Here is a 25,013-nt window from a genome sequence, read left to right as displayed (position 1 = left end):
ATTTTGTTTATAGTTTCTCATGAATATTTTGGTAAAGGTTGTATTAGCCAGAGAATCCTGTTGAGCATTCCCTGTACCTCAGTGGTACTTGCACATCTCTGCCCGATGGACTTCTTCCCTTCCCTGAGGTGCAGTGGATTTCCTGTGTTTGTTACAGGTGTCTGTGACACTTGATACTGGAAAATGAGGCTGCTTGTTTTAAATAAGAAATGGATTTGCATAGTGTGAGAAACAACACTCACTTTTAAATTTTAAAGGTTTATTAAACCTTAACAAAATACAGCAAAGGACTGAATAAGGAAAAATTACAGTCCTGGGAGCATGGGGCTTCTCTTAACCTGCACATAATATTCATCCCTTAATTGTGAGAGCCAACCATCACATTACTCATTTAAAACACATAGGTACTCAGAAATACTAAAATATGCTAATGGTAAATAAAATGTGCTGATTGGATCTTGATAAAGGTTTTAAAAATCATGTCAACAGGACTGCCAGTAAGAAGTGCCTGTGTGCAAAGTGTAGAAATATTTATTCACCTGATGACAATTGAAAGGTTTAGGCAAATAGAAAGATAATAGAAGATTAGAAGTGTTTAGAAGATAACAGTTTGTACTTCTATCATTTGAATACAGCTCCTGTCTGGTATTGTCAGAATATAGTAGGTGTGCTTGCATGTATAGGGAATCACTTCTTTTATAGTCACACCCAGGGTTTTTCAAATTGGACAGCTCTTCCATAGCAAGTTAACAAATCATTGAGAGGCAGAGAAGTCACAGCTCTTTGTCTATTGTAAGTGCTTGTTGTATCAGAGGTGAGGGCCCTTTTCATGAGTTAATCAAAAAGACCTATGCAAACAAGCAAGAGGATTTTTTCTTTGGTCAGTCACTACAGTTACAGAGCCTGACATTATTAGTGAACCTTCGTGATCTCATAGGCTGCTGCAAACTCTTGAGCACCAGAACCCTCTTAATAAAAACGTGAGGCACTGGATACACAAATTCATAGCAGCTGTCACAGCTGGGCTGTGGTGAAGTTTGGTCAAGACCCTTTGAACTTTTTATTTCACACTAATCCCATTTAGTGTGATCAATATACGGACCTCCAGCTCCTAGGTCTGTTAATTGGGTGTCAAGTGTTGGGTTGGCCCGTGTCAGGCTGTAAAATACAAACACAGAAGAGACTATCAGTAGGGAAGTAAAGTGTTTATTGTCTGAATGTATATGAGTGAAAAGTTGCCTTCCTAGCCTGAGATGTCCTTAGGGATCTTAAGGGTCTTTTGTTTCTCTCAGTAAGGTAACAGTATAGTTAAATATGCATTTTACCAAAAATAGTAGAGCAGTTGGGGGCTGCAGAATTATGTAAAAGATCTAGTTCTGCTAATAATGTGATGCTGGAATACCTCTTTGTCTACCTACCCTCCTGCCTTTTTTCCTGATAATAAATATACTTAATAGCTCTCGTAACTATTTGTGTAGGGTTGCTTTAAGATGGGAGTTCTTTCTTGTTTTGCACGTGTATGTCTAAAATTAAGTTTCTTCTAAGACTTACCAATATTTATTTTAACTTGTGCTTTGTAGCATTTAGGGAATAGACAGCATAACTTAGATCTTCATTTCCCCATCTCAGAGAATCTCGGGAGGTTTTTTAACTCCCCCATCTTTAGTTCTCTATCATTCAGGGAAGGGTAAATATGTAGAATGATATTTCAACTTTCATACATTTTTGGGTTCTTTTATTTCAGCCTTTCAGTGACAGAAAGGACTGGGGAGTTGTGAGTAGTTTGTTTCATCTCCTTTGAAGAAAACCTAAAATTTATAATCCCAGATCAGACCTTTCCTATAACTCACGCAACTCATCCTGTTAACTGTTTTAATATATGGCACCGCTCTTTCATTAAACAACATCCAGGAATAATTAGTTCAGCAATGATGCCTCGGAACAAAAGCCCTTGATTTCGTTTAACTTTATAAGTTGGTCTCTTTTGATCTGCAAGAACACATCTGGGGCCTTTAAGAAAGTAGAAAGAAAAATATTAAATGTTTAGTAAGGCTGTTGGTGAAGGTTTCAAAGCACAGTAACCCTTTGGTACCATGACGTAGCGCAGAAGCAAAAAAGTGTGAATTTCTTGTTTCATAAGCCATCACATGGCACCTCTATATAGTAAATGCAGTTTTTGTTACCTGATGATGACTACATTTTGCCTTTATTTCCAGTTTCTGAAGAGGGAGTATCTTCATTCTTCCCCCAATTTTTTTCATTAGTTTTTCTGACTTTTTACCTCCATTTTCCCTTGGATGCATTTGAATGAAGTAATCAGAACCATTACTGTAAACCTGACGTTTTTGCCAGGTATCTTTGCATTAGAATTTATTTTTGCTGCATGAAACCTTTCACTGTACTGCTTTGTTCCTTTAATAGCTTACTATAATTTGCCAAGGTGGTAGGGATAAATCCATTTGTTCTTTACTCTAGACTTAGCTGCTTAGATTTTGCAAATATCCTAAGGACTTGCAAAAGTGCAGAGGATATAAATTTACTCGTCTAATCTTAATCACTGTAAGTGACTTGTAATAGAAAATTGCTTACCAGTTGAACTCTTTAAAATTTGCCAGAAAAAGAATCCTGCCTCGAGGGAAAGCTATAAAGATTTTGTATACCAATTGTTTTTTATTTCATAAACTAAAAAGTATTGCGAAAAATACTTGTCTGACTGTAATTAATTTCATTTTCTTTTCTTCTCCTAGCAGAGGTAGCCTTTGTTTTGATTGTAATTAGTAGAAGGAATTCACCAGGAGTAGCACGGTATCATTTGATTTGTACTGTTGTGTTTGCTTGTTTGCTGTATTGCACCCGAGTGCTGCTGTATTTATATTCCAGGCATTTCCTAGAAAATGTTCAAATCATCACGATTAATGTTAACGTTTGCCATAGCTAATGAAGCCTACCAGATCTCTCAGTAATTATTCATCACCTTTGTTTCATTTTGTATAAATCATGGCTTCTATTAACAAGCTTATTTTAGAGAAAGGACAGGAGAACTTTGTTCGTGAGAAAGAAATGAGAAAAATAACTTTTTTCTTATTTCTCCCCTTGGCTGTTCAAAATAAAAGTGAAAAGAGTTGAAAATATTATTTTTCATTATTTTTAAATGCAGCTTTATGTTCACTCTGTTTGTTTTCCTTAGTGAGCCTGTAACTCTAAGGTTGTGACCCAAAAATGACCTCCTTTTCCACTCTCAATTGCTTTTGAACTACTCCAATAAGTAAAACTCCAATAAGTAAATAACCCAACAGAAGGGTAACCAGATCACTGCTACCACACCAAGGAAACAGGCAGGCTTTGGGATGCTCTTCTTTAATCTCTCTATCCACAGAGCCTTCATTTTAATTTGCAAAATTGAAGCCAGATCGAGAGCAGTAAAGCCTGAATACGGTAAATATTCATGCCTCAGTGATCTAGAGTGGCTCCATTACATTTCAGAGATTGGGAGAATTACCTTTTGGATTATGTATATTCATGGGCTGATTTTTATTTGAGATCTAATATTACTCACATTGGGCTACATGTCGCATATTCTGTCAAAACCAGCCTTCTCACAAAGCTCCAAATGTTCCTTACACGTAAAAGTTTTACTTATTTTCCCTATAGTTTCCTCCCTTTTATGCTTTTCAAAGACTGGTAGTAAACAAATTTCTTTTAAAGAAGAAGGGGGAAAAAAAGCCAGTAGAAATTCTATAAAACCTTCAACCCTGTGTTTACTGTGATATATTTTTTTGCATGTGACTTTGAAGTCTTCAGATAAAAGTATTATTATTGTTCTAAACCTAAATCTATTTAGAAAAAAAAATTCAGTTTGTTCTGTGGGAAGAAGAAACCTTTTTGTAACCTATAATTTTGCTTTGGTTTTGACTTTTTTTTTTCCTTAGAAAAATGTTTTATTGAAATATTTTTGATAAGTTGCAGAAATTTTAATTGGAATGTAAATGTTAAGCTGCTTCTGTGTCATAGTTTTACTATGGATCTGACATTGCATTGATACTTGCTACCTCAACTCATTGGCATTATATTATGCCTTTAAAGTGCATACTTTGTCATCTGTAGTGATAGGTGGCACAAGCAGTACCACTTAATTTAGGATACTTGACTTCTTAATATTCCTTTCTTATTACAAACAAACAAACAAAAACAACACTAACAAAAACAAAACCCTGAGATATTTCAGTCATTTTGGGATGAAAGGATTATGGTAGGTGTCTGCCTTCTGCATCCTTCCACACATCCAGGGGGTGCAGGGATCTGCTCCCTGCCTCCCAGACATTTGATGTGTGTGGCTTTTGGGCTCTTTTGGCCAGAGGACAGACTGGGAGGTGATCCTCTCCTGTGAGAAAAGCTTCACCCACATCTGGAAGAGGCAAAGCAGAGAGAAAATAAAAGTGCAGTGGGGCTTGGCAGAGGTGAGGGGTAGGAGCCAAAGAGTGCTTTAAGAACTGGTGTTACTGGGAAATGCTGCAGGGTGCTTGAGCAGCCTGATTGCCTTCTGGGGCAGAGCACAGAGACAGGGGCAGTCATGATCCGAGTGGGTTTGGACAGCATCTCTCACAACGTTCTCATGTGGCAGCTGGCCAGGGATGGGATGGATTTGGGGGGTTGGTGTGAGTCAAAAGTTGTCTGAAATTGTTAAGTTTATTGGAAGCTTTGATGAGGAAAATTGCTATGAAATTATAATAATTCTAAAAACTTAGCCTTTTGGCCTAAAAAGTGGACATTGTTGGTTTTGGGTTTTCTTTTCCTTGAGAATTTGGATTGTGACAAATGATGCAGTTGAGTTTATCTGCAGTGAGGCGTAATGCCATGTTATATCACAAGGGTGACAAGATTACTGGAGTTTACCAAATAAATACTCCAGTAAGATAGCCTACATGTAATACAGTGGGAATTTGATGGTTTACAGTAAATAATGAATTCTGGGCAGTTCAGTCATGAGAAGAAAATAAATAGAGGACAGAGTTTTTTATTCAGTGAGATTTGTCCAGCCAGTACATGGGATAGATTAAGTTCTGTTGAAAAAAATATTGTTTATATATTTAAAGGCTAGAGGAGACTGTTTAAGCACAGAAGGTCACTTAAATTTACCTGAAAAATCTTAATATTTTGGTTTGTGACTGTCTGCATGAATATAGCATACATGTAATATAAATTAAAATTATGATACTGAAGTGGAGTTGCATGAGAGTAAGGTCATTGACGTGCTTCTTTATATATTGGGTGCATAGTCATATTTTAGATGCTGGGAAAGGGAATAACCCAAATGGATTTTAGTGTCCTCTTTTATATTGCTTTATTCCAGTATTGCCGTGGAGGCTCTTCAGGCTCTGGTGCTATTTATCCAGAAGGAGGAATATATTAAATAAAATCTGATAGCATGTGTGGGGTGTTACATAAGCACCACAGTGGTCATATGGTGAATGCCCTTATAAAACTCACTTTAAAAATATTAAGTTAAAAGAATCATTCAGTATGAAATAATTTTTTCTCCTGATGCTATATTCCTTTCCCACATGGAGGTGAGGCTATGCAGAAATAATAGAATCTAGAAATATTCAAGGCCTTCCAGATAATTGCTACTAAGCCACATGATCTTGCTGGAACCCACACACTTGGAATTACTTCTGACTCTTGGAGGTTTCTGCTGTTGTAGCTGGTCCTAGCTGTTCTTGTGATGTTGACTCAGAGAGAAAGCTCTCCACAACCTGAGCAGTGGGCAGAGGCTGCATCATTGTGTGATTTGGTGTTCAATTATGTGTTATCGACAGCTCTTGTATTATTGACACCTCCTGTTTTATCTCCATTTTCTGCTGTTTCGAAATCCTGGTTAAAATTTTGGAGCTAACTAGTTCTGCATGAACCGCAAAGGCATCTCAGAGCATCTAGAAAATACTTGCTACATTATTTCTTAAAACAAAAGATGTTTTAAATTTCAGTAGAGGATGTGACTTTATTTCTGATTGCTCGTTGTTGCTCTCTTGTGCCTTCACATCCTGTATGTCCTATTAATGCTTTTGAGCAGGAGTGGTTTGCCAGCTTCACTAAATACATGGCTGCTTGCTCATCTATGGGATTTGGCTTCGCCATCCCTCATAAAGCAAAGAATTCAACATTCTTCACATTCACATGTTTAGAAGAGAATTTGTAAAGACACCTTATTATGTGTAAGGAGCAGTTTTGTGTTTGAATTGGAGCTTTGCTTCATTTCAGTGGATGAACTTAAACACAGGCTGACTGAAAACTAAAAATTTTCAGTCTTGGTGGCCTTTCAGACAAGAGGCCAGTGTAGTTTGAGATCGTTTGACAACCTAGAGAGGATATTGCAAGAGAGAAGATAAGATGCCTTATTCTTTATTTGAATTTGTAGTAGATCAACAGGGAGGAATGAAGTTCTTGCTTTCAGTAGCAGCAGGTATGGGATGCATATTGGTGATGCAGTTGGGAGTTTGCTGCTCCTCTTCTGCTTATAGAGATGCACTTCTGGATGATACTGAGGTGGTGTTTCATGCATTTGGCACTTTGATACAAGGTATGGCCAGCTTACACTTCTCAAGAGTGTTTTTTCTTGCCAGGGTACTGATTCAGGCAGGCTTGTGCTTGGTGTATTTTTAAACCCCAGGGCTGAAATGGTGCTTTCATAATTTCAGTTCCTTTTTTCAATGCAAGTTTAAAGATGCAGCTCTTAGTGACTAGGCTGTGAACTGTGATTTTTATCTTTAAACTTGTTTGAGTCCTCACTATTTGAAGTGTGGTCATTTTTTGTACTGCATATGCAATACTCATTTTATAATTACTGCACTCATAATCAGCATTTTCTCTAACATATTACTGAGACTAATTATTTTAACTTTGCAGTTTCTCATCAGCATTACAGGGAAGCATGGTTGCTGTATCTCATATCAGAAAGATGCACTCACAGCATTGAGAGGCAGCAGGATGGCTAGGTTTTTATCTAAAGAAGCTATGAGCAATGGCACATGGCTGATAACTTAATGGAAGTTGGATAAATAAAGGAAAAAAAAGCTCTGACATATCAGTGCAAAAAGTCATTAGTGGACTTTTTCTGTATCCTGTTTTCTATTAGGCTGTTGTAAACTGCTTTGAAAATCTTAGTGGGCTTTTCCTTTGGTCTTAAAATAACGAGTTCTCTTATATTGGATACATTTGTTTATCTCAAGGGCTGAACTGTTTGGGTGCTTTTGATTTCTGTTTTGTGTTTTTCCATCTGCATTTGAACACAAACTTCTTTCTCGCCCTTTTTATGGCTTTTTACATAATGCTTTAGGAACATTAATGTGATTATGCAAACTAAAATTTAAAACAGGAAGCAAATCTCTTCAAATGATGTAAGATTTCAACACATGGCTCTTGATGTATATGTTGACACAGACTCAATTCCCCTGTGCCATGAGAAAACAAGGTGTGAGTGAATTCCTTAGCAAAGTTTGTGGCAGGTTTTGTAAAGGTATCCATGTTCTCCATGTTTACCTGCATGGTTCACAAGCAGTAAAGCCTGTCACTTTAAAGTTGCACTCAATATTGTTCACTTTCTGTGTATGAAGGCCTAATTTTCCCACTCTGAGTGGATTGCTAAAATGGGCCTTGGGTAATTTTTGTGGACAATAGAAGTTAGAAGCTGTTTTCCAGACAGCATTTTGAGAACTAAAATGGGGTGCTTGAAATAAATGCAATGAAATGCCAAAGATATTGTCATAAGTGGTCTTGGTTACAAATTGCTGTTGCTCAGGACAGTGCTCTGAATTATTTTACCTCGTTCTGGTGGTGGAGGGGTGGACTGAGTGCCAGCCCCAACTCCCTACTTGAAAAATCCATTGCTGTAAAGCTAAAGAAAATATGTGAAAGCTTAGAACTCTGTTATAGCTTGTAGGAATCCCTTACATAGGGAAACTAGATATGCATAAGAGAAACAAATCTAATACTGGGGGTCAGTTGCACCCCTTTCAGTGCTTCTGGGTTTGTATTTTAAAGGCCAGACAAAATAAAGATGAATTTTACTAATGTCCTTGAGCTTCTTGAATAAAAACCCTACATTTGGAGTATTTTAAACCATGGGCAAATGTCTCTGCCAGTCAGGATCAGAGTGTAATGGAATGAAATACTGTACTGATGTTCATGGTCTGCTCAGAAAACAGGAAATCAGTGATTTAAAGCTACTCTGGCTGTTGTTATTTGATACAGTGGGTGCAGACCAACTCCCTGATTCACTTCTCTGCTGGTTCCATGTCTGACCTTTTGAAAGAGATGCAGCTCCAAGTCACTTTGGGTGATCTAACCCACCCCCCAGTCACACTCTGTGTTCTGGTCAGATTCTAGCTCCAACAAACATTGTGCTCTTGGAACAGAGGTTATGGTCAGTTAAGATGCTGTGCTGTGTGCTTCTTTGACAGTTCTGGCACTGAGAACAGGAGGAGAAAAAAGAAATGGGCTTGAATGTGTTCTTTCTCTGATAGGTTTATGGAAGCTTCAGATACAATAATAGATACTAATTAGAGCCGATACAGATGGGCTGATTAAATAATCTGCAGGGTACTGCATAGATGAGCCTGAAGTGGTGATTCTCAGTAGGTTGAGTGATGCAGTGGCATTGCCTGCTCATGTCTGAGGACAAGCAGACCTGTGTGAAAGCCAGACCCAACTAAAAGGAAATCGGGTGATTCTGAGAGCTTTGGGTGGGCACAGTCACAATTTGCTTCTGGGAGAGAGTTGGGGGCAGTGCAGATAACCTGCTTTGGCTGGGAGGGGGCAGGGTTGGGTGGATCTTTACGTGATTCTGCAAATTTTCCATGTGTTTTCAGTTAGTAGGATAATGTTTTCTGAAAGAGAATTAGTCAGGATCCAGCCTGTTCTTGAAGTGGCATTTGAAACTGTGAAGACCATGAGCAAGTGTATCAACAGGAGCTTCATTCAACACTGGAAAATACTTTTGTGTCCATACTCCACTGCAATGTTTATCTTACACATAGGAATTACAGCAGGCTTTTTGTCACAGGAAGTGATGCTTTGCAACTGTGTATTGTTTAATGTAGATGAACACTGAGGAATGTAGCAGAACACAGTTTATATTCTGATACAATCCAGCTTTGTGTTCTATGGTTGAGAACTGTAAGTCACAATGAAAAAAGGTTAATCATGTGAAGTGAATATTTCAAAAGTACTTGTTCATTCTCCTCTGATCAGTGTTTATAGGCTGCATGTCAAATGTGCCTAATCATTTGAGCTAATTTAGGAGGAGAGAGTAGGCATAAGACTGAGGAAAGTTCCATGGATGCCTAATTAAAAGCCAATATGTCCTGAGTACATGCACACAATTGTGTTTTCTAATAGCATTTTTTAGTCTTAAATGTTATCTAAATTCTGTAAAAGATATTACAGATTAATATACGTAGACTGTTTCTGTAATACTTTCATTCATCTGTTTAAGTGGGTAATTTCTAAAAAATAATATTATAACTGTAATAATAATAATAGTAAAGTCTTTGTGACTTCATTTAAAGTAGAAAACTAGACAGATCTCTAATGCATCTTCTGGTTCCAATTCTGTTTTGAGGAGTGACAGTGCTGGAAGATTCCTTAGTTCTTGCCAATTTATTGACCCCATCCATGACTGTAGAAGAGGAAAGATTTACTGCCGGTATTATCACATGTGAAATCACAGAATTCTTTCAAAATTGTTTGGGCTGGTACTTTTCATACTACAGATTCATTCTTGTAGTGCTTGTAATGTCTTTGAAACACATATGTTTAGAAACCTTTGAGTTTTTTATATTTCATTTTTCTTTTTGAAATCCTTCAACATTACTTGATGCAACTGTAACAATGATTGAAACTGGAGAAGGAGGGGTGATGGATGAAAGAGGGAAGGGTTTGGGGAGGGTTTGATTCAAGCCCCTCTACTTCCAGCCTTTAAAAATATAATCTTGGAAGTCAATAGAAAGCTGGAGTTGAATGCTAAATTGTTTCTCTCCAATGTATCTGTATCGTTAGTTTGTTGAGGAGGTTTAGCTAAAGGGGTAATGAATGTTTATTTGAGTACAAAAATGCTTGAAACTGAAACTAGCAAGTATTTACAATGGCCTTTTAAGTCTGTTTTGACATTAGTTAATATCTTGACAAACTACTTTGGTTCAGGCATTTTTAGTGAAGGTTTTTTCTCTTACATGAACATACCTCTTGATCTCCTTTCTTATAATATTTTGTGGATTCTTCAAGAATTCACAGGCATTGATGTGGCATTTGATTTGAAAAATGTTGTAATAATAACATTATAATCTGTAACAGGGTGTTTCTTTTGGTTTTGGTCAGCAGCCAGAGGCTCAGGGAACCCAAACAATATTCATAGTGGTGAAGCTCATGGGTATTGTTATTTGTATAATTATGATTTCCAAAAGGAATATAAGATTTTGTTGTTTTCCAGAAGGCATGTAGCTGCTAGATTTTCTTTTTTTTTTTTAAAACAGCTTTCTATATATTGCCTGTGACCATTTTTTGCTGACTTATTTGGAGATGTCTTTATATTTCAGTTACTGAAGGCTTTAGTTCAGCCAATAGACTTTTCATCTGCTCTTCTATTCTGATCTAACTTTCTGCAGTTTGTTCCCCTCTGGGTCGGGTGATGTTGGGAATATGCATAGACAGATTATCTGGAGCCAAGCGAGATGTCCTCCATACAGGGCAGCAGGCTTTGTGGAAAAGGAGGATGTGAAAAACAACATTTTGTTTCCACTTATGCATTGCAGCTAACATGCAGAAAAAAGCTGATATTTTCAGTATTATGAATTACTGAGTAAATAGCTCTATGATGAAAATAATTAAGTTCCCTAGACTGTTCTGAATTGCCCAGCCTAAATGCAGTGCTCTGAAGCTGTGTGACATTTGAGGATGAAGCCCAGCTCTGCTGAGTCCAGTCCTTCGGTTTGGAATTCTCTTCATCAGTGTTTGCATATTTTGGTTTTTTATTTTCAGGAGTTAGATGATAAATGAGTGGGCTTGGATTAGATGATGGGCTGCAAAGGGACATGGGGTGGTTGGAGATTGATTTGAGAATAGTTCCAGCTGAGTAAGAAAGTAAAAGCTTGAATGCTGGGAGTTGCACAGTAGCATTTGGCACGAACCTTTTTGATAGCTCTAGAATTGAGGATAAGTGGAGGGAGATGGAAGAAGAAATTATGCTGAGAGTTGAGATCTGTCCTAGCAATGTTGTTCTGTACACATTCACAGTATAATCTATTGGATGTAGATAAAAGCATACTAAAAATTATCTCTAGAATTGAGCATTCTCATGAAGAGTTCAGTTCTTGGGTCTGAGTGTTGAGGTTTCAGCCCTTCAAAAATGCTGTGTATAACTTTTCTGTAGTGAGGAATCTTGTCCAAGTATATAATATTTATTTAGGAGATTTTTTTTAATTGCCCAAGAGATCATTTCAGTATTAAAAGCTATCTAATGTAGGGACTTGAAGCAGAGTGGTTACCTATCCAAGCATCCAGCATTGGTAGGAATGCAACAGGTGGCACCATAAACATATTACCATAAAAAACTTTTGGTTACATTAAACTTGAGGGGATGGGGGTACTCACTAAGGGTGAAGGTTTGATGAACTGAAAAAAACCCCAAAAATGAATCCTTGTTAAACTAAACCAGTTTAGTCTGATCAAGCTGAGCCTAGACTGATCTTTAAAGGCTTATTTCATTCTTCTTCTTTCCTTGAAATAAGTAATACAATAGCAAGATCATTAAGGCAAAATTTGATAGCATCTGGGAAATTTTAGTATAAGTAGTGATTGGTGTTCCACTTTTCCTATGATATTCCTGAGATATGGAGGCCCACATTTTAGTGACAGCAATGCTAGCTGTATGTTCATGAGCATTCAAGTCTTCCTAAGAAAGCTTTGAGGATTTTATTTTTTAGTCTGTGGAATACTATAGATTAGGAAAGGTTGGGCTTTTGTATTACTGATTATTTTGTAGTGATGGTTCATGAGTTCATTGTGCTTGGTGCTGTGCAAATAGAAGGGTTTTTTTCTCTGCACATTTTACAGTTTATTCAACCATGTCAAAGAGGTGTGTGAAAGGATTTTCATGGAAGAGGTGGGAAAGCAGACACATAGGTGCATGAATGGGTACTGTAGTGCTATACTTTTGATGCTGCAGATGCTCAAGGGAGTATATTTAAGGTATTCCACGGTGTGGGTATATCTGATTATTTGCAGATAGTATTGTGGGTACTGCAGCACAGATGATGTAAATATCAACTTAATTGTGGTCATGATAATCGTCAGTCTCATGAACAGAAGAAGAATAAGCTAGGGCACTCAAATATTGGTAATTTTAAGTGATGGAGTTATCAGACTACTGATCTTCTACTTTTTGAGTTGTGGACTCTTCTAGAAGGTCAGTTGTCTTGCAAGACAGCAGGGTGTCATGTGTGGCTGATATATCACAATATAAGCAGATGTCATGTTGACATAAGCATATGAGTGCACTCACGTGCAATTAATTGTTTCATTCTTTTTGTTCCCCTTTCACCCATAGGTGACAAAGAAGGTCAAGTCCATGCAGATGTTCCATACTCCTGTGACTTATGCAATGCAGGGTGACAGAGTAGGTGTCTGTGTGACCCAGTTTGATCCCAAGCTGCTGGAACGAGGCCTGATTTGCACCCCAGATTCACTTCACACCATCCACGCTGCCATCATTTCCCTGAAGAAAATTCAGTATTTTCGAGGAGCTCTTCAGACTAAGGCCAAGTTCCACATCACAGTCGGTCATGAGACAGTTATGGGAAGGGTGATGTTTTTCAGTCCAGCCCCTGCTAACTTCAATGACGAAATTCAAGAAAATGTGTTTGATTTTGAAAAAGATTATCTTTATCAAGAGCAATATTTGTCCAAGGACTCAGTTTCTTCAGAGGAGAACAAAGAAAATGACCAGGCAGGAGAAGTGCAGCTCCCAAAACAGCAGTGGGCTTTGCTGGAGTTTGAAAAACCAGTCACTTGTCCTAAACTGTGCCTTGTGATTGGCTCTAAGCTGGATACAGATATTCATGCCAATACCTGCAGGCTGGCATTCCATGGGGTACTGCTCCAAGGCATGGAAGACAAGAACTACACAGAGACTTTCCTTCCAAAGCTGAAAGTCTACAAACAGAAGCACAAAGAGGGACAAGTGGAAAGGGTAAGCTGTCTCTCTGTGCTATAGATGGGAACTGGAAATATTTGTCCTGTACATATGTTGGTGGGCTACAGGATTGTCACTGCTATGTTCCAGAGTCCTTACACAGGTTTTTGTAATGTTTGTATTACCCAGTGTATTACACCTGGTCTGCTTGCAAACAGAAATCACTGTTTGAAGTGACTGGCTTATTCAGTGCAATCCAGTGGTGAGAAATTTGGTGCTGTTTTTGCACTGATCCTTTCAGAGTCTGATCAGAGTGTTCCTCCCAGAGAGTGGCTTTGTGCACCATCCTAAGTGACAAAACTTCCAGATTTCCATTGCTGTATTTTACACAGTCTGCAGTGCATTGAAAATGTAAAGACAGTGGAAAACAAAGTAGCATTTGGTTAAATAACACAAATAACACAAGTAATTATTTTTTTGTATCTTTACATGTTAATAAATAAAAACATTTATTTTAGTATGCAAAAAGAAATTTCCTACAAGATGCCTTACAAGTGATAACATGTTGAAGGTGGAATCAGGTTCATGACATGGAGAAGTTCAGCCATATCTAATGCATGTTATTTCTGTGTCACACAGGTAATTATTATTATCATCATCTGCTATAGTGCTTGTGTTTGACCCATCTCAGTGTAGCAGAAAACAGAGATGCTTTCTGGAGGAGTTAGCAGCTACAGTGCAAATAAAAGGGGTTTGTTTGTACTCTGCCATCAGAATTGGAGAGGTGCTCTGTCTGTAGTGGTTTGTGTTTACATTGCTGGCACAGGTTTGGCCTTGATGGTGGTTTCCCTTCAGTCAGCAGTGGAGAATCACTTGTTGATACACTGCACAGTGGAATTTTTCATGATGAATGGTTTAGGTGGAGATGTACAATGCAGAAGTAACTTAATTGTTTACTCCTGAGTGAACAGAGTTGATGCAAACCTCAGCATTTGTTTAGTTGATGTATTGGTATGATAGGTGATCTATTAAATATTGGGTAAAGAACTCATTTAATTTTGATTTTCCTAGCTCAAAACTTCATTGTTTGAACAAAATGTTTAGCATTCTTCTTTTCAAAATTCCGTAAAGCTGAGCTGAGGATTGCATAATATCTCTCCTTAATTTGCTATAGAAGACTAAACACTTGGCATATGATACTGTGTTGGCCATGTATAATGCACACTCCTTGAATATTGTTTGTTTGTTTTACTAATTTAATAGTAGGAAGATCCCTCCTAGGTCATGATCAGCGAGGTTCTTCAAAATGCCTCACTAAATTAATTGATCAAATAGCTAATTCATATTTTTTTCCCTTTTTTCCTGAAGTTTCTATTGAATTTTTAGCTCTTAAAAAAAAAAGAAAATACAAAGGAGAAACTAATATTTTCACTTCTGATTTTGGAGGCGTTTTATTTCAAAGGAATGACAGACCTATGGTATTGTGTTGGTTTTCTGAATGCCAGTTTTGTCACTAGAAAGAGGGGTGGTTAGGAGGGGGATGTCTCTAGCTTTCTGAATTTTTATATTTGTTTATATGAGTTACTTGAAACACCAAAAATCCTCAGTCACTCTTCACAATTTTGGTAGCAGGTGTATTGTCTCCTTTGTTTGACATGTCCAGCTGCTTTTCTCTCTGGCTGGTGGAGACACTGAATCTGAACCTGGAGTCCAAAGTGTTCTGGGCTCTAAGCTGCAGAGAAGCTCTAGACCAATATGTGTGTGTGTCATTCCTCTGGCACTCAGGAGCTTTCTGAACTCATGAAACTTTTGTCTTTATCTTGGCTAAAGATTGATACTCTTGTGCATGGCCCATGCTGCCAGGATCCAGTGAGACCTGGCTTACAATAACAATGGGAATGGAAGTTTGTGTGAGCCATGGAGACAGATGCCTTTCTCTAACTGAGGTGAACTGGTCTCACATTCTTTATTTGTGCTCTCTATACTGATCTATGGCACTTAAAAACTTGCAGAGTACCAACTGTGTGAGTTGTCTGTTGGGGCTGACAGTTTGCAATAGCCCTGGTCATACAATTTTAACTGGTTTTATTTAGTGTTATTTTCAAACTGTTTGTTGGTTTATATATTCTGCTCTAGATTTTACTGTGTAAATAATGGAATAATATTAATCAATTACACTCTGGCCCAAACAAAAAGCAATGAACATGCTTTTTTAATATTTGACCAACAGAATAATTAATTGGGTTATGTTAGTGAACTACTGTATCTTCCTGTGTCCTTTAAAATGTAGATCAGGGAGTTTTATTATTTTATCCTGCCTTTGTACCACAGTGTGCCCTATATATGTGCCTTAATCACTGTGTGTGATACTAATTGGTCCTGTAAAGGGACAATTGCCATTGCAGCTTTGTTTGTACCCACATTCTGCCTCCTGTGCTGCAGATACTTGGAGCTGGCATTTTCCCTGATGCATGCTGAAGGGATGATGGAGCAAATACTGTAGGAAAGGCTCGTGGTGTAAAGTCCCAGGAGCACTCAGGGACTTGGAAGGGTTGGTGGGAAGAGGATGGTGCCAGGTATAAAGGGCCTGCTGGGGAAGTACTTACAGCCAAGGTAGCTGCTGGTGACTGTGCTTTGCAGAGCACAGCAGCAGGAACAATTGGGTGGTACAGACTTATTTTAGTACACAAAGTCACCAGCTAATAGAAAACTTGAATCAGCTGGTCCCACCCTGCTGCTGATGGATGGCTGGAGATTAGGATCGCTGAATTTAGGGTGTCTATTCTTGGCACTGATACAGGAAAATTTCTTTCTCTGTTGAGTAAGGAAGCTCCCCCCTCCTCACCTTCCCTGGGGAGGCATAAAATAATAATAATAATTAAAAAATACATGTTACCTTCACAAGAAGTGAACTTTTCCTTCAGAGGATACTGCTGGGGAAAATTAGCTTCATAGCTTCCTGAAAGCTGGGAGAGAGGGAGGCAGGGCCATGTAAGGTCCCTCCTCGGGTTCACCATAGAAACATGCTTCCAAAACTGGGATGCAGGGAAATTCAACAGTGCCCATTTGTAAAACATTGCTGCTAATCTGATGTGGGGTCTCCCAAGCCCCCCTGCTTGCTGCTGGAATTAAAATAAATTCCCTGCAGTTTAACTACCAGTTTACCCAGGAGAAATCAGGCATTTATGCTTTGGCTTTTTGTTCCTATTATGATTACTTTCAGAGCACTGATGGAATAGTAAGAACTGTAAATTCATTAAGTTTCAGCATCACAGTATTTTTCTTGTATGCCCCTTGTGCATGGCATCCTTCTGCACTGTAAGGTTTATTTTTTTTAATAAAACAAGAATACTTATTCTCCAACATTTTTTGTCTCTCTACAAGAAGGTGTGACTTTTTTCCTGTTTCACATAGAAATCAAATCCATGGAAAATACGACATTTACTACACAGTATTTTTAAAAAGCATACTTAAGCTAGCAAATAGTCTTCAAGTACTACAGTTTACTGAAATTTCATGCCCAAGCTTCCTGTTTTTTCTCATCTGCTGAAATGATGGAAAACATTATACAAAAATTCAAGTACCCTGTCATTGCATTTTTTACTGCTCACATTTCTCTTTTGGTATCTTACTTCTCTAATGTCAACATTGAGTGGAGCAGTGGGAGAGAAAGAATCAAACTTGACTACTGTTGCTCATCAAAATCTTTTTATTTGCCTGTCTGCAGTGCATCCTTGCTTATTCATCTCCTGATTTTTGGGGGGGGGAAGGAGAGTAAAGGGGAAAAAGTATTATTGTGATCTGTGACAAATTACTATATGAGAATTTAGTGTTGTCTGAGGTGCAGCTTAGTCCATGAAACTGAGGTGCTGGGATTGCATCTTGGTTATGAAAATGTTGTATGATTCTACTGCAGTAATGGTTTTTATCTGGTATTTTACCATTTGATATTTCTGAGCTGTTACGAAAATGTGTGAATGCTCTCTTTTACTTTAGACCATGATGGGTTTTTAATGTTTTAAGTATGTTGAGTTTTAAGGACAATCAAAATAGGCTATTTCATCAGAGCTAAGAGGACAGTGGTAGAGGTTCATATTTGTTTAACCTCATGGTTTCAAAAATAGTGTGAAATGCTAGCCCAGCTTTCTCTTGCAGAGAGGACTTGAGAGAGGGGAGAACTTCAGTGGGAGGAAGTTTGTGTCAAGAGCATCTTTTGGGTGTGGTTATGTGGAGGCAGAGACTGTTGCCCTCTGGACGTTTTATTTTTGCAAACCCTTGGCTGCCTGACAAATGTGCTTTCAATAGGAAAAAGCTAGGCTGGCAACAAGTGGCTTGTACTGATAAAAAGGTAAAACAGAGTGCTATTGTGAGCACCAGTGCAGCTCTAAGGAGTGTGATGTGGAAATCTTGGTGGAAAAAGGGCAAATGAGTGTGGAGGGGTTTTGTCCCTCTGATTTGGCATTCAGTGCTGGCAGTGGATATGTGCTTGCTGCAGTGGAGTAGGTCAGCTGTTCCTGGAGCTGGAGACAAATTACAAAGCTAAGCAGCAACTGATGTCCTTGGTTTTGTGCTTCTAGAGACAGTGTTCAGCTCTTCACAGTTCTCTGGGCAAAGAGACTTGTATTAATCCTAACATCATCTCTGAAATACCTTCTTTGAATTTAACCTCTACGCAGCCTTGCAGGTTAATTCCAGTCTGACTCACGAAGCAGTTACTCAGTTCCTGGAATAAATCCTTTATATTTGTCACATTATTTGCTCTTTGGCTTCCATGAACGTCCAGGTTGAGTGCAGGGAGTTTCAACTGAAAGGTGAGCCATAGGAGTGCATCATGCTTTCCTGCATGACTCAGATATTCTGCCTGTTTTGAAAATGTTTGCACGAGCAGGATTTATCTTAGGATGGTTGCCACAGGGTCCTATTGTCATGGGTACTCGTAAATCCATAGCTGTGTGACAGAAACAAAAGGAGGAGGAAAAGTCTGTCTTGCAGTGTGAGCTGCACCTTCTGCACTTTCAGGCTTGTGTAGTGAAAAATATACATGTGTTGGCTGGAATGGTTTCCCATTTTAAGTGTAGCAGAATGCTTTCCTATCATAATGGACTTGCCCTTTATAATGATACTTTATCAGTTAGAAGAGTTAATTCCCTCTATTTCAAAGTTTTTAATGTATCTTTCTCATTATTTGCCTTGCTCTTTCGGCTTTGCTTGCTGGTAATCATGGTGCATGATGTTCTGGTTTTGTTCCTGGACACTTTGTTCACAGGTGTTGTGGGTTGCTGGATAGTGAGTTTTCTTTTTGTACCCATTCCTCTCCTGGGGGCTGAGACCATCATATAGCCTGCATGCTTAGTTTCTAGGGATGCCTGTTGCTTAATAACAACATGTTACTAATTCTTTGCATATTGGTGTGGTCTAAGTGTCCCCAAGGAGAAACATATTGTTGCAAGAGCAAGAAGTGAAAGCAGGCTAAGTTACCAAGATCTTTATCAGTGCATCTCTTCTGAAGCCTGAATGGAAGAGAGAAAGCTTATCTTTCAGCATCTTTTAAAAGTGTTGGGTTCTTTCCTCTTCTTCCAGCAGGATAGGAAGAGCTTTGTCAGTGCAAGTACATTACCTGAGTGGTCCAAGGGAAGGTCTTTGTCACCATCACTTCACAGATCTTTCTGCCTTTCAGAAGAAGTATAGGATATTGTGGAGATGAGTGCCAGTAAACAACTACAGGAACTGTGAAAATGGTATTAAATTTGTTGATGACCAGGAATGACCCAGACTGTCCCTTGGGGAACTAGACACTTTCAAAAGCAGCAGTTTTGAAAATGGTGGGTGTTTTAAATCTATGAGCAATATTTGAGTGGAAACAGCACATTGAGTTACTGAGCACACGCCAGGTTTGTTGTAGCTCAGCCACACACTTAACCACACTGCTGAAGGAGTGTGCAAAGGAGGAGAAATGGACTTGCCCATGGGTGAATAGGAACATCTGATGTGATTCATTTAAGGGATGAGACCAGTTCTGTGGTGTATACCTTTATCTGGGGAGGCAGTAGGTTAGTACAGGACTACCAGAGTATTCCTGCCTGAAAGATTCCTGGGTAGTGGGTCATTTATAAACAACACTGGTACTTTTTTCACTTAATCCTTTGCAGATATCCATAATACCAGAATTTGTTTCAGAGTTGTGCCTATGGACTGTTTTCAAAGTATGTGTGACAGTAATACTGTCCCTTAAATTTTCTGTTGAGTGGTTGCACGGAGCTGCTATGAATGAAGATAATTACATTTTACCACCTTGGATAGTTAGACTCCTCCATCTAACTTATTTCTAGGTATAGGGTGTTTCATTGTCTTACTAGGGCTAATGGTGCATCTGCAGTGACAGTGCAATGCCAGTAAGACCCTGCATCAGCCAGGTGCTTTCTGTGTGACTGAGGTGGGGTTTGCAGACTGATAGGGGCACCCTGTGAGTAACAAGGCCAACTCTGAAATCTGAGTGCTGCCTGCACATACAAGCAGTGACCTGGGCTGTCTGCAGAGCTCTCTGTGTCTCTAGCTGGGAGAAGTGGTCGATGTCACTCCATCATCTACTGTAAACATGCAGACGCCACAATTACTGTTTTTCCTGCTTTGAAGTCTGAACATGAGTTTGTTTGGTTCTGCTTGGCTGCTGATGGTATGCTAAATACAGTAATAATACAGAGATGAAGGCAATCAGGTGAATAAAAGTGCACAGCACATTCACTAGTTAAAATGCACTATTAAATAGGAATAGAAAAGATGCATTCATTTATTGGCTCTTGTTTAGTTTTTGAGTAAAAGAGTTTGAGAAGCTTAGGGGGGGAAGGGAGAGTTTACTGCCCGTGAAAGAGAAATACCATTTCTATTAAACAGTGCTGAGAAAAGGATGGTGATGTTTCCCAACATTTCCCAATTCAGCATATGGATTAACACAGTACAATAAATTGGTCATAAAAGTGTATCAGGCAAGTTGCAGAATCTGCCTTCTTACCCATAGGAAAAAAAAGTTTTGTTCACTCACCAGCAAAAGAATGGCTTACTCCACGTGACTGGGTAGTAGAATTTTGCAAGGTTTGAGTAACACCTATGGTTATTATTTACATTATTAAATTTAAAATGCAGACATGCTTTTGAGTCTTGCAAGTGTGTGGACAGCTGGTCTTGATTTTTCTGAGGTTGTGTAACAGTCACCTGTGGGGGAATCAGTTTGTCAGCAAGGCAACCAATACACCATTTTATTTATTGGATACAAAAATAAATTAAGAATGTTGCTTAGGTTGCAAAATCAAGAACTTGAAAGTTAGGAAATACCAGATTTACAGTTGCTTATGCAACATTAATTCTGTTCCCCTGTGCCTCTACCCTTTGCACTTAATAAGGCAAGGTTCCTCTGAAATTTTTTTGGATGTGGTCATGTTAAGACTATATCATGGAGCATATCAAAGAGGAACAGGGACAAGATTGTATGGACATCTGGCATTTCTTAACTTCTTAAGTGCCCAATTCTGCAACTTACTTTCATATAAAACCTAAGTTATTTAATTTCCTAGGTATTTTTAAAGTCGAAAGATGAAGTAAAACTAAACCTCCGTATTGCTGAAGCATTTTACTGTGCACCTTCACTGGGGCTGCAGTTTTAAATATCCAGTGTAGCACTAACCTCCATATTGCTGAAGCCATTCCTTTACTGTGCACCTTCACTGGGGCTGCAGTTTTAAATATCCAGTGTAGCACAGGCTTGTGTGGCTTGGGAGCACAAACCTTGTTAGCCAAATGGCAGAAGGAAGCTGTTACCTGACAGAGGAGGTGGCTTTGGGCAGCAGATCCACACACTGGAGTTGGAGATCCTCAGGGCAGGGGACAGACTCGGGGTATTTGAATGTCTTCAGAGGGGAATGCAAGTCTTTCAGAGAGAGTTTGCTCCTCTTCCTCAGCAGCAGTTGCTTCAGGCAGCTCTTTCCAGGCCTGTCCTGTCATTACTGCCTCCTTCCAGTGAGGGTTTTGTAAGCCTCTGCTCTTCATTCCCCCCTGCCCTCCTCAAGCTATTTGTGGGGACTTTCCTTTAGAAAGAAATTTAACTTACTGTGGCTATAGCTGACCTCCTGCTATGTGCCAGCTCTGTGCAATGTTCCAAATGAAACTTGCCATGTCCCACTGATGTCTCCTTTTGCATGTTTAGGATTTAAGAACCTGAGATCACCACAGTTTAAAAATACTTTAAAATAATTAAGAAACTGCCTGTGTGTTTTTAAGTCATGGAGGTGCCACCAGCAATCCTCCTGACTGCTCAGAACCTTCTCCAGAAAGAGGAGTCGTCTCCAGCTTGGCAGTCCTCTCTGTGTCATGCTTCCAAAGCCAGGTCAAGACCTGCACATACCATCTTGTGTACAGAACAGCTTGTGGTTTGGTTTTTATTCTTGGATAGTAAGGATCACAGGGTTTTTAGTCTGTGTAGCAAGCCAGGGCTGGCTGGTCTGGAGATGGATGGTGTAGGATGGAGTAACAGTCTTGAGCCTCCACTTTCCCATTTCTGTTGAGGTTGCTTTTTCCACACAATGGGAATGCAGCATAGATTAATAAAAAATGAAATCATGACATGAAGCAGTTTCTTCTGACTTGGTAAAACTAATGTTTTCATTCAGACCATGTCAGGAATTCAGTGCCTGTGTTTGTTTTGGGATTCAAGACTTTTAAGCTTTAAACAGAGATGAAGGAAACTCTGCTCTATAAAGGTGCACCCTGTATGTGCCTGGAGAATGCTGTTGGTAGAGGTTTTAGAACCTAGAGCAGTCTGGTTGTGCACCTCTCACTCATTGTCCTGATTCAGTACTCAGCACTCCTCTGTTTTTTTGCTGCCATGCAAGGTTTTACCAGGCTCAACTGGTGGCACCATGCTCTGCAGAGAGAAGCATTTTATGGCTGCTTGTTAAATGTTCCCAAACTCAATTGTTCCTTTATTCAGAAAGGCAGAGAAAAGAAAATGTTTTTTGGATATAAGAAGCATAGGCTGGTGAGAGATGGGACAAACATCTGAAAAGCAAGTTAATGGATATGTGGAGAAGTTAATGTGCTGCCTTCCATTAAAACAGCAGTAATGAGATGTGAAGCAGAAGGCTTCTAGTGCTGGAGGGAGTTGCAGAAAGAAAAGTCTTTATGCTGCTCTAAGTAAGCTCTTGAGGAAAAGCTGTGACTGACCAAATCATTCACTCTTTGCACCAAGTTGTTCAGATAATTCTCAATAACCTGCTATAATCTAAAAGTCTTTGCCGAGTCAAAAAAGCTGGAAACTTGGTCATTGGTGCAATCCTCTCAGTTCCTTTCTCCTCCACCCTTTTCGTGGCCTCATGTACCATCATCTTCTCAATGCGTGAAAACTTGTTTCAAAAGAGAACAGGAATTTGCAGCCTCAAAAATATTCCCATTTCTGAACCAGAAATGGAAAGTGCTTGAAACTGTTTTCTAGAAATAAATGAGCTGTCACTGATCATGATGAAGATGTCTCAAGTGTACTTTTTCTGACGTACAAAAAAGTAATAAAAATGCTTTGTATTTTCAGTATTAGTCACAGGTTCTTTTTGTTCTTTTTTTCTCTCCTGTTGTTTTTCTGCTTTAGTTCCAATGTACCTTTTATGAGTTTGCTCAGAATAATCCTTAGGCCTTTAAAAAAAATTCTTTTTAAACTCATGTAACTTTTTATTGAATCAGAAAAGGTTATTCCTTCTCTTTCTGTCTTTTCTAGTATTTAATATTAAGTGCTTTTACTTTGTCTTAAGCCTTTCCTTATTTCCCTTTCATACTGGTACCACTTTTTTTCCTTGTGTGTTTCTGTTCTGATCCATTTTTTTTTTCCCTACAGATACATTAAGAGATGAGAGTTATATGCTCTCAAAATATGTGTGATGGATTGTTTGAGAAGGTGTTCAGGTGACAGTTATTTTTAAATTATCCTTAAAAAGAGCCTTCTTTAACAGGCTGGACAGTAGAAGTTGCTGTCCTGCTCAAAGGGGCATCCTGGAGTTTGTTTTTCCTTGGAATTAATACTATGGTTTGCACTGAATTCCAACACTTAATGTGAACTGTGGTTTTGCAAACAGTCCAAGGCAGGGTAAGACTGAAGAGATGAGGAGTGCAAGTTGGTTATTTTTTTTATGCTAACTTCTTGGTTTCAGCACAAGGGTTATGTGCCAGAGATGCACATACTTCACCTACAGTTATAAAGCACTGTTTACTTTTTTTTGTGCAAACACAAAAGCCAAGTGGGAAGGGATATTTCATAAACTCAGTGCTATTGTGTCCTCTGGTCTAAGCCATAAAACAAGAGTAATAGAGACATTCCCTTTGAACTTGAAATCCTTTTCTAAGCTGCTGATCTAACCTAAGTGAGAGGGGGAGACTATACCAGCCAGAAAATTTCTCTTCTGGGTATTTTTCCCGTCCTGCCCCTTTTCTTTTTTCAACGTCCTTAAGTGAGTTTGATACTGCACCTCTGCCCATAAATTTAAAAAAATATTATCGTAATGTAGGTCAGTGAACTGAAACGCCACTGTACACCATGGGGGATTAAAGTCAGAGAGGCAGCCCTCTCCCACTCCTACTAGGTCATATGACAATATAAACAAGAAATGCAAGGAGCCTTCAGCTTTTTCTTGCCCTAATCCTTTGTTTATGCAGCACTTAAACTGACTTTTGGGGTCGTCTCTGTCTGGCATTAAAGCCCTAAAGCTTTTTGAAGTTTCCCTGAAGTTAATAAAATTAGTCTGCCCTCATTGCTAGGCCCCTTGCTGCTGCTCCAGAGCAGACTGCGGATCCCTTACTGTCTTTGTGGTGTTTGGCTTTGTAAGTTCATAATATTTTATACCAAAAGAAAGAGCGTTTGAGAGAAAAGCAGAAAGCTCTCCCGAAAGGCTGTTCAGCTAATAGGCAAAGTGATTGCCATTGTAGATGTTCTGAGAACTCAAAGGGGATTAACTTAAAATCCCACGATTGGAGGTAAATTGCTGGTAAAGTAATTGGAAGTGTTGAGTTTCAGTTAGAGAGAACAACATGCATTTCTTTCCCTTTTTACAAAGCAAAGCTAAACCAAAAATATAATTTTTCTTTTTCTTTTATTATTTTCTAATGCAGTCTTAAAGTTGAGAAAATGAGCTTTCCTTCATAGCAATTCTCTGCTACACTCATTTATTTTAATGCAAAGACTGATCCAGTTATCCTAGTTCCTGTTAGGACAGGCAATCTCTAGTTATTTTGTCTTTGTCAGGGATAAATTGGTGATAGGCTCACTGGAGGGCAAGGATGGCACAGAATGGGGTGTGTAGTATTTAGTGTGTGAGACAGAGACTTCAGGTCATTGAGGTTTTATTCCAAACAGCCAGTCAGGCAAGTCACTGATCACTTATTATCTCAGCACTACTAAAGTGGTTTTTTTTTCTAATGGCCTGTAGAGATGCCCAAGGAATCATGGTGATACCTACAGAACGTATTCATTGGTTAAACGAGGGAGTTTTGTTTTAACAAGTTGAGTTAAGAACTGGTGGGACCTAGAGAGTGCTGGTGAATGGTGCTGCATCCAGCTGGCAGCCAGTCACCAGTGGTGTCCCTCAGGGATCTGTGCTGGGGCCAGTTCGGTTTAATGTTTTCATTGATGACATGGGTGAGGGGATTGAGTCTTTCATTGGTAAATTTGCAGATGACACTGAGCTGGGAGCCTGTGTTGATCTGCTGGAAGGGAGGAGGGCTCTGCAGAGAGACCTGGAATGGTTTGATGGATGGGCAGAATCCAATAAGATGAAGTTTAATAAGTCCAAATGCCAAG

The 25,013-nt window shown here is 38.9% G+C and overlaps 1 protein-coding gene across 1 annotated transcript in view; it reads left to right on the top strand.

Annotated features, from left to right (window-relative positions):
• EEFSEC (eukaryotic elongation factor, selenocysteine-tRNA specific) overlaps positions 1 to 25,013 on the top strand; it is a 121,259-nt gene that overhangs the window by 52,891 nt on the left and 43,355 nt on the right. The window contains exon 5 of the mRNA XM_039734292.1: positions 12,599 to 13,240. Coding sequence (XP_039590226.1) covers positions 12,599 to 13,240 — 642 coding nt within the window. The remainder of the gene's footprint in view (positions 1 to 12,598; positions 13,241 to 25,013) is intronic.

This window comes from Passer montanus, unplaced genomic scaffold (genome assembly GCF_014805655.1).
Source record: "Passer montanus isolate IOZ18808 unplaced genomic scaffold, ASM1480565v1 scaffold9, whole genome shotgun sequence".
Classification (NCBI taxonomy): domain Eukaryota; kingdom Metazoa; phylum Chordata; class Aves; order Passeriformes; family Passeridae; genus Passer; species Passer montanus.
Note: the sequence above shows the minus strand (reverse complement) of the source record. Positions and strands in the feature narration are given on the sequence as shown.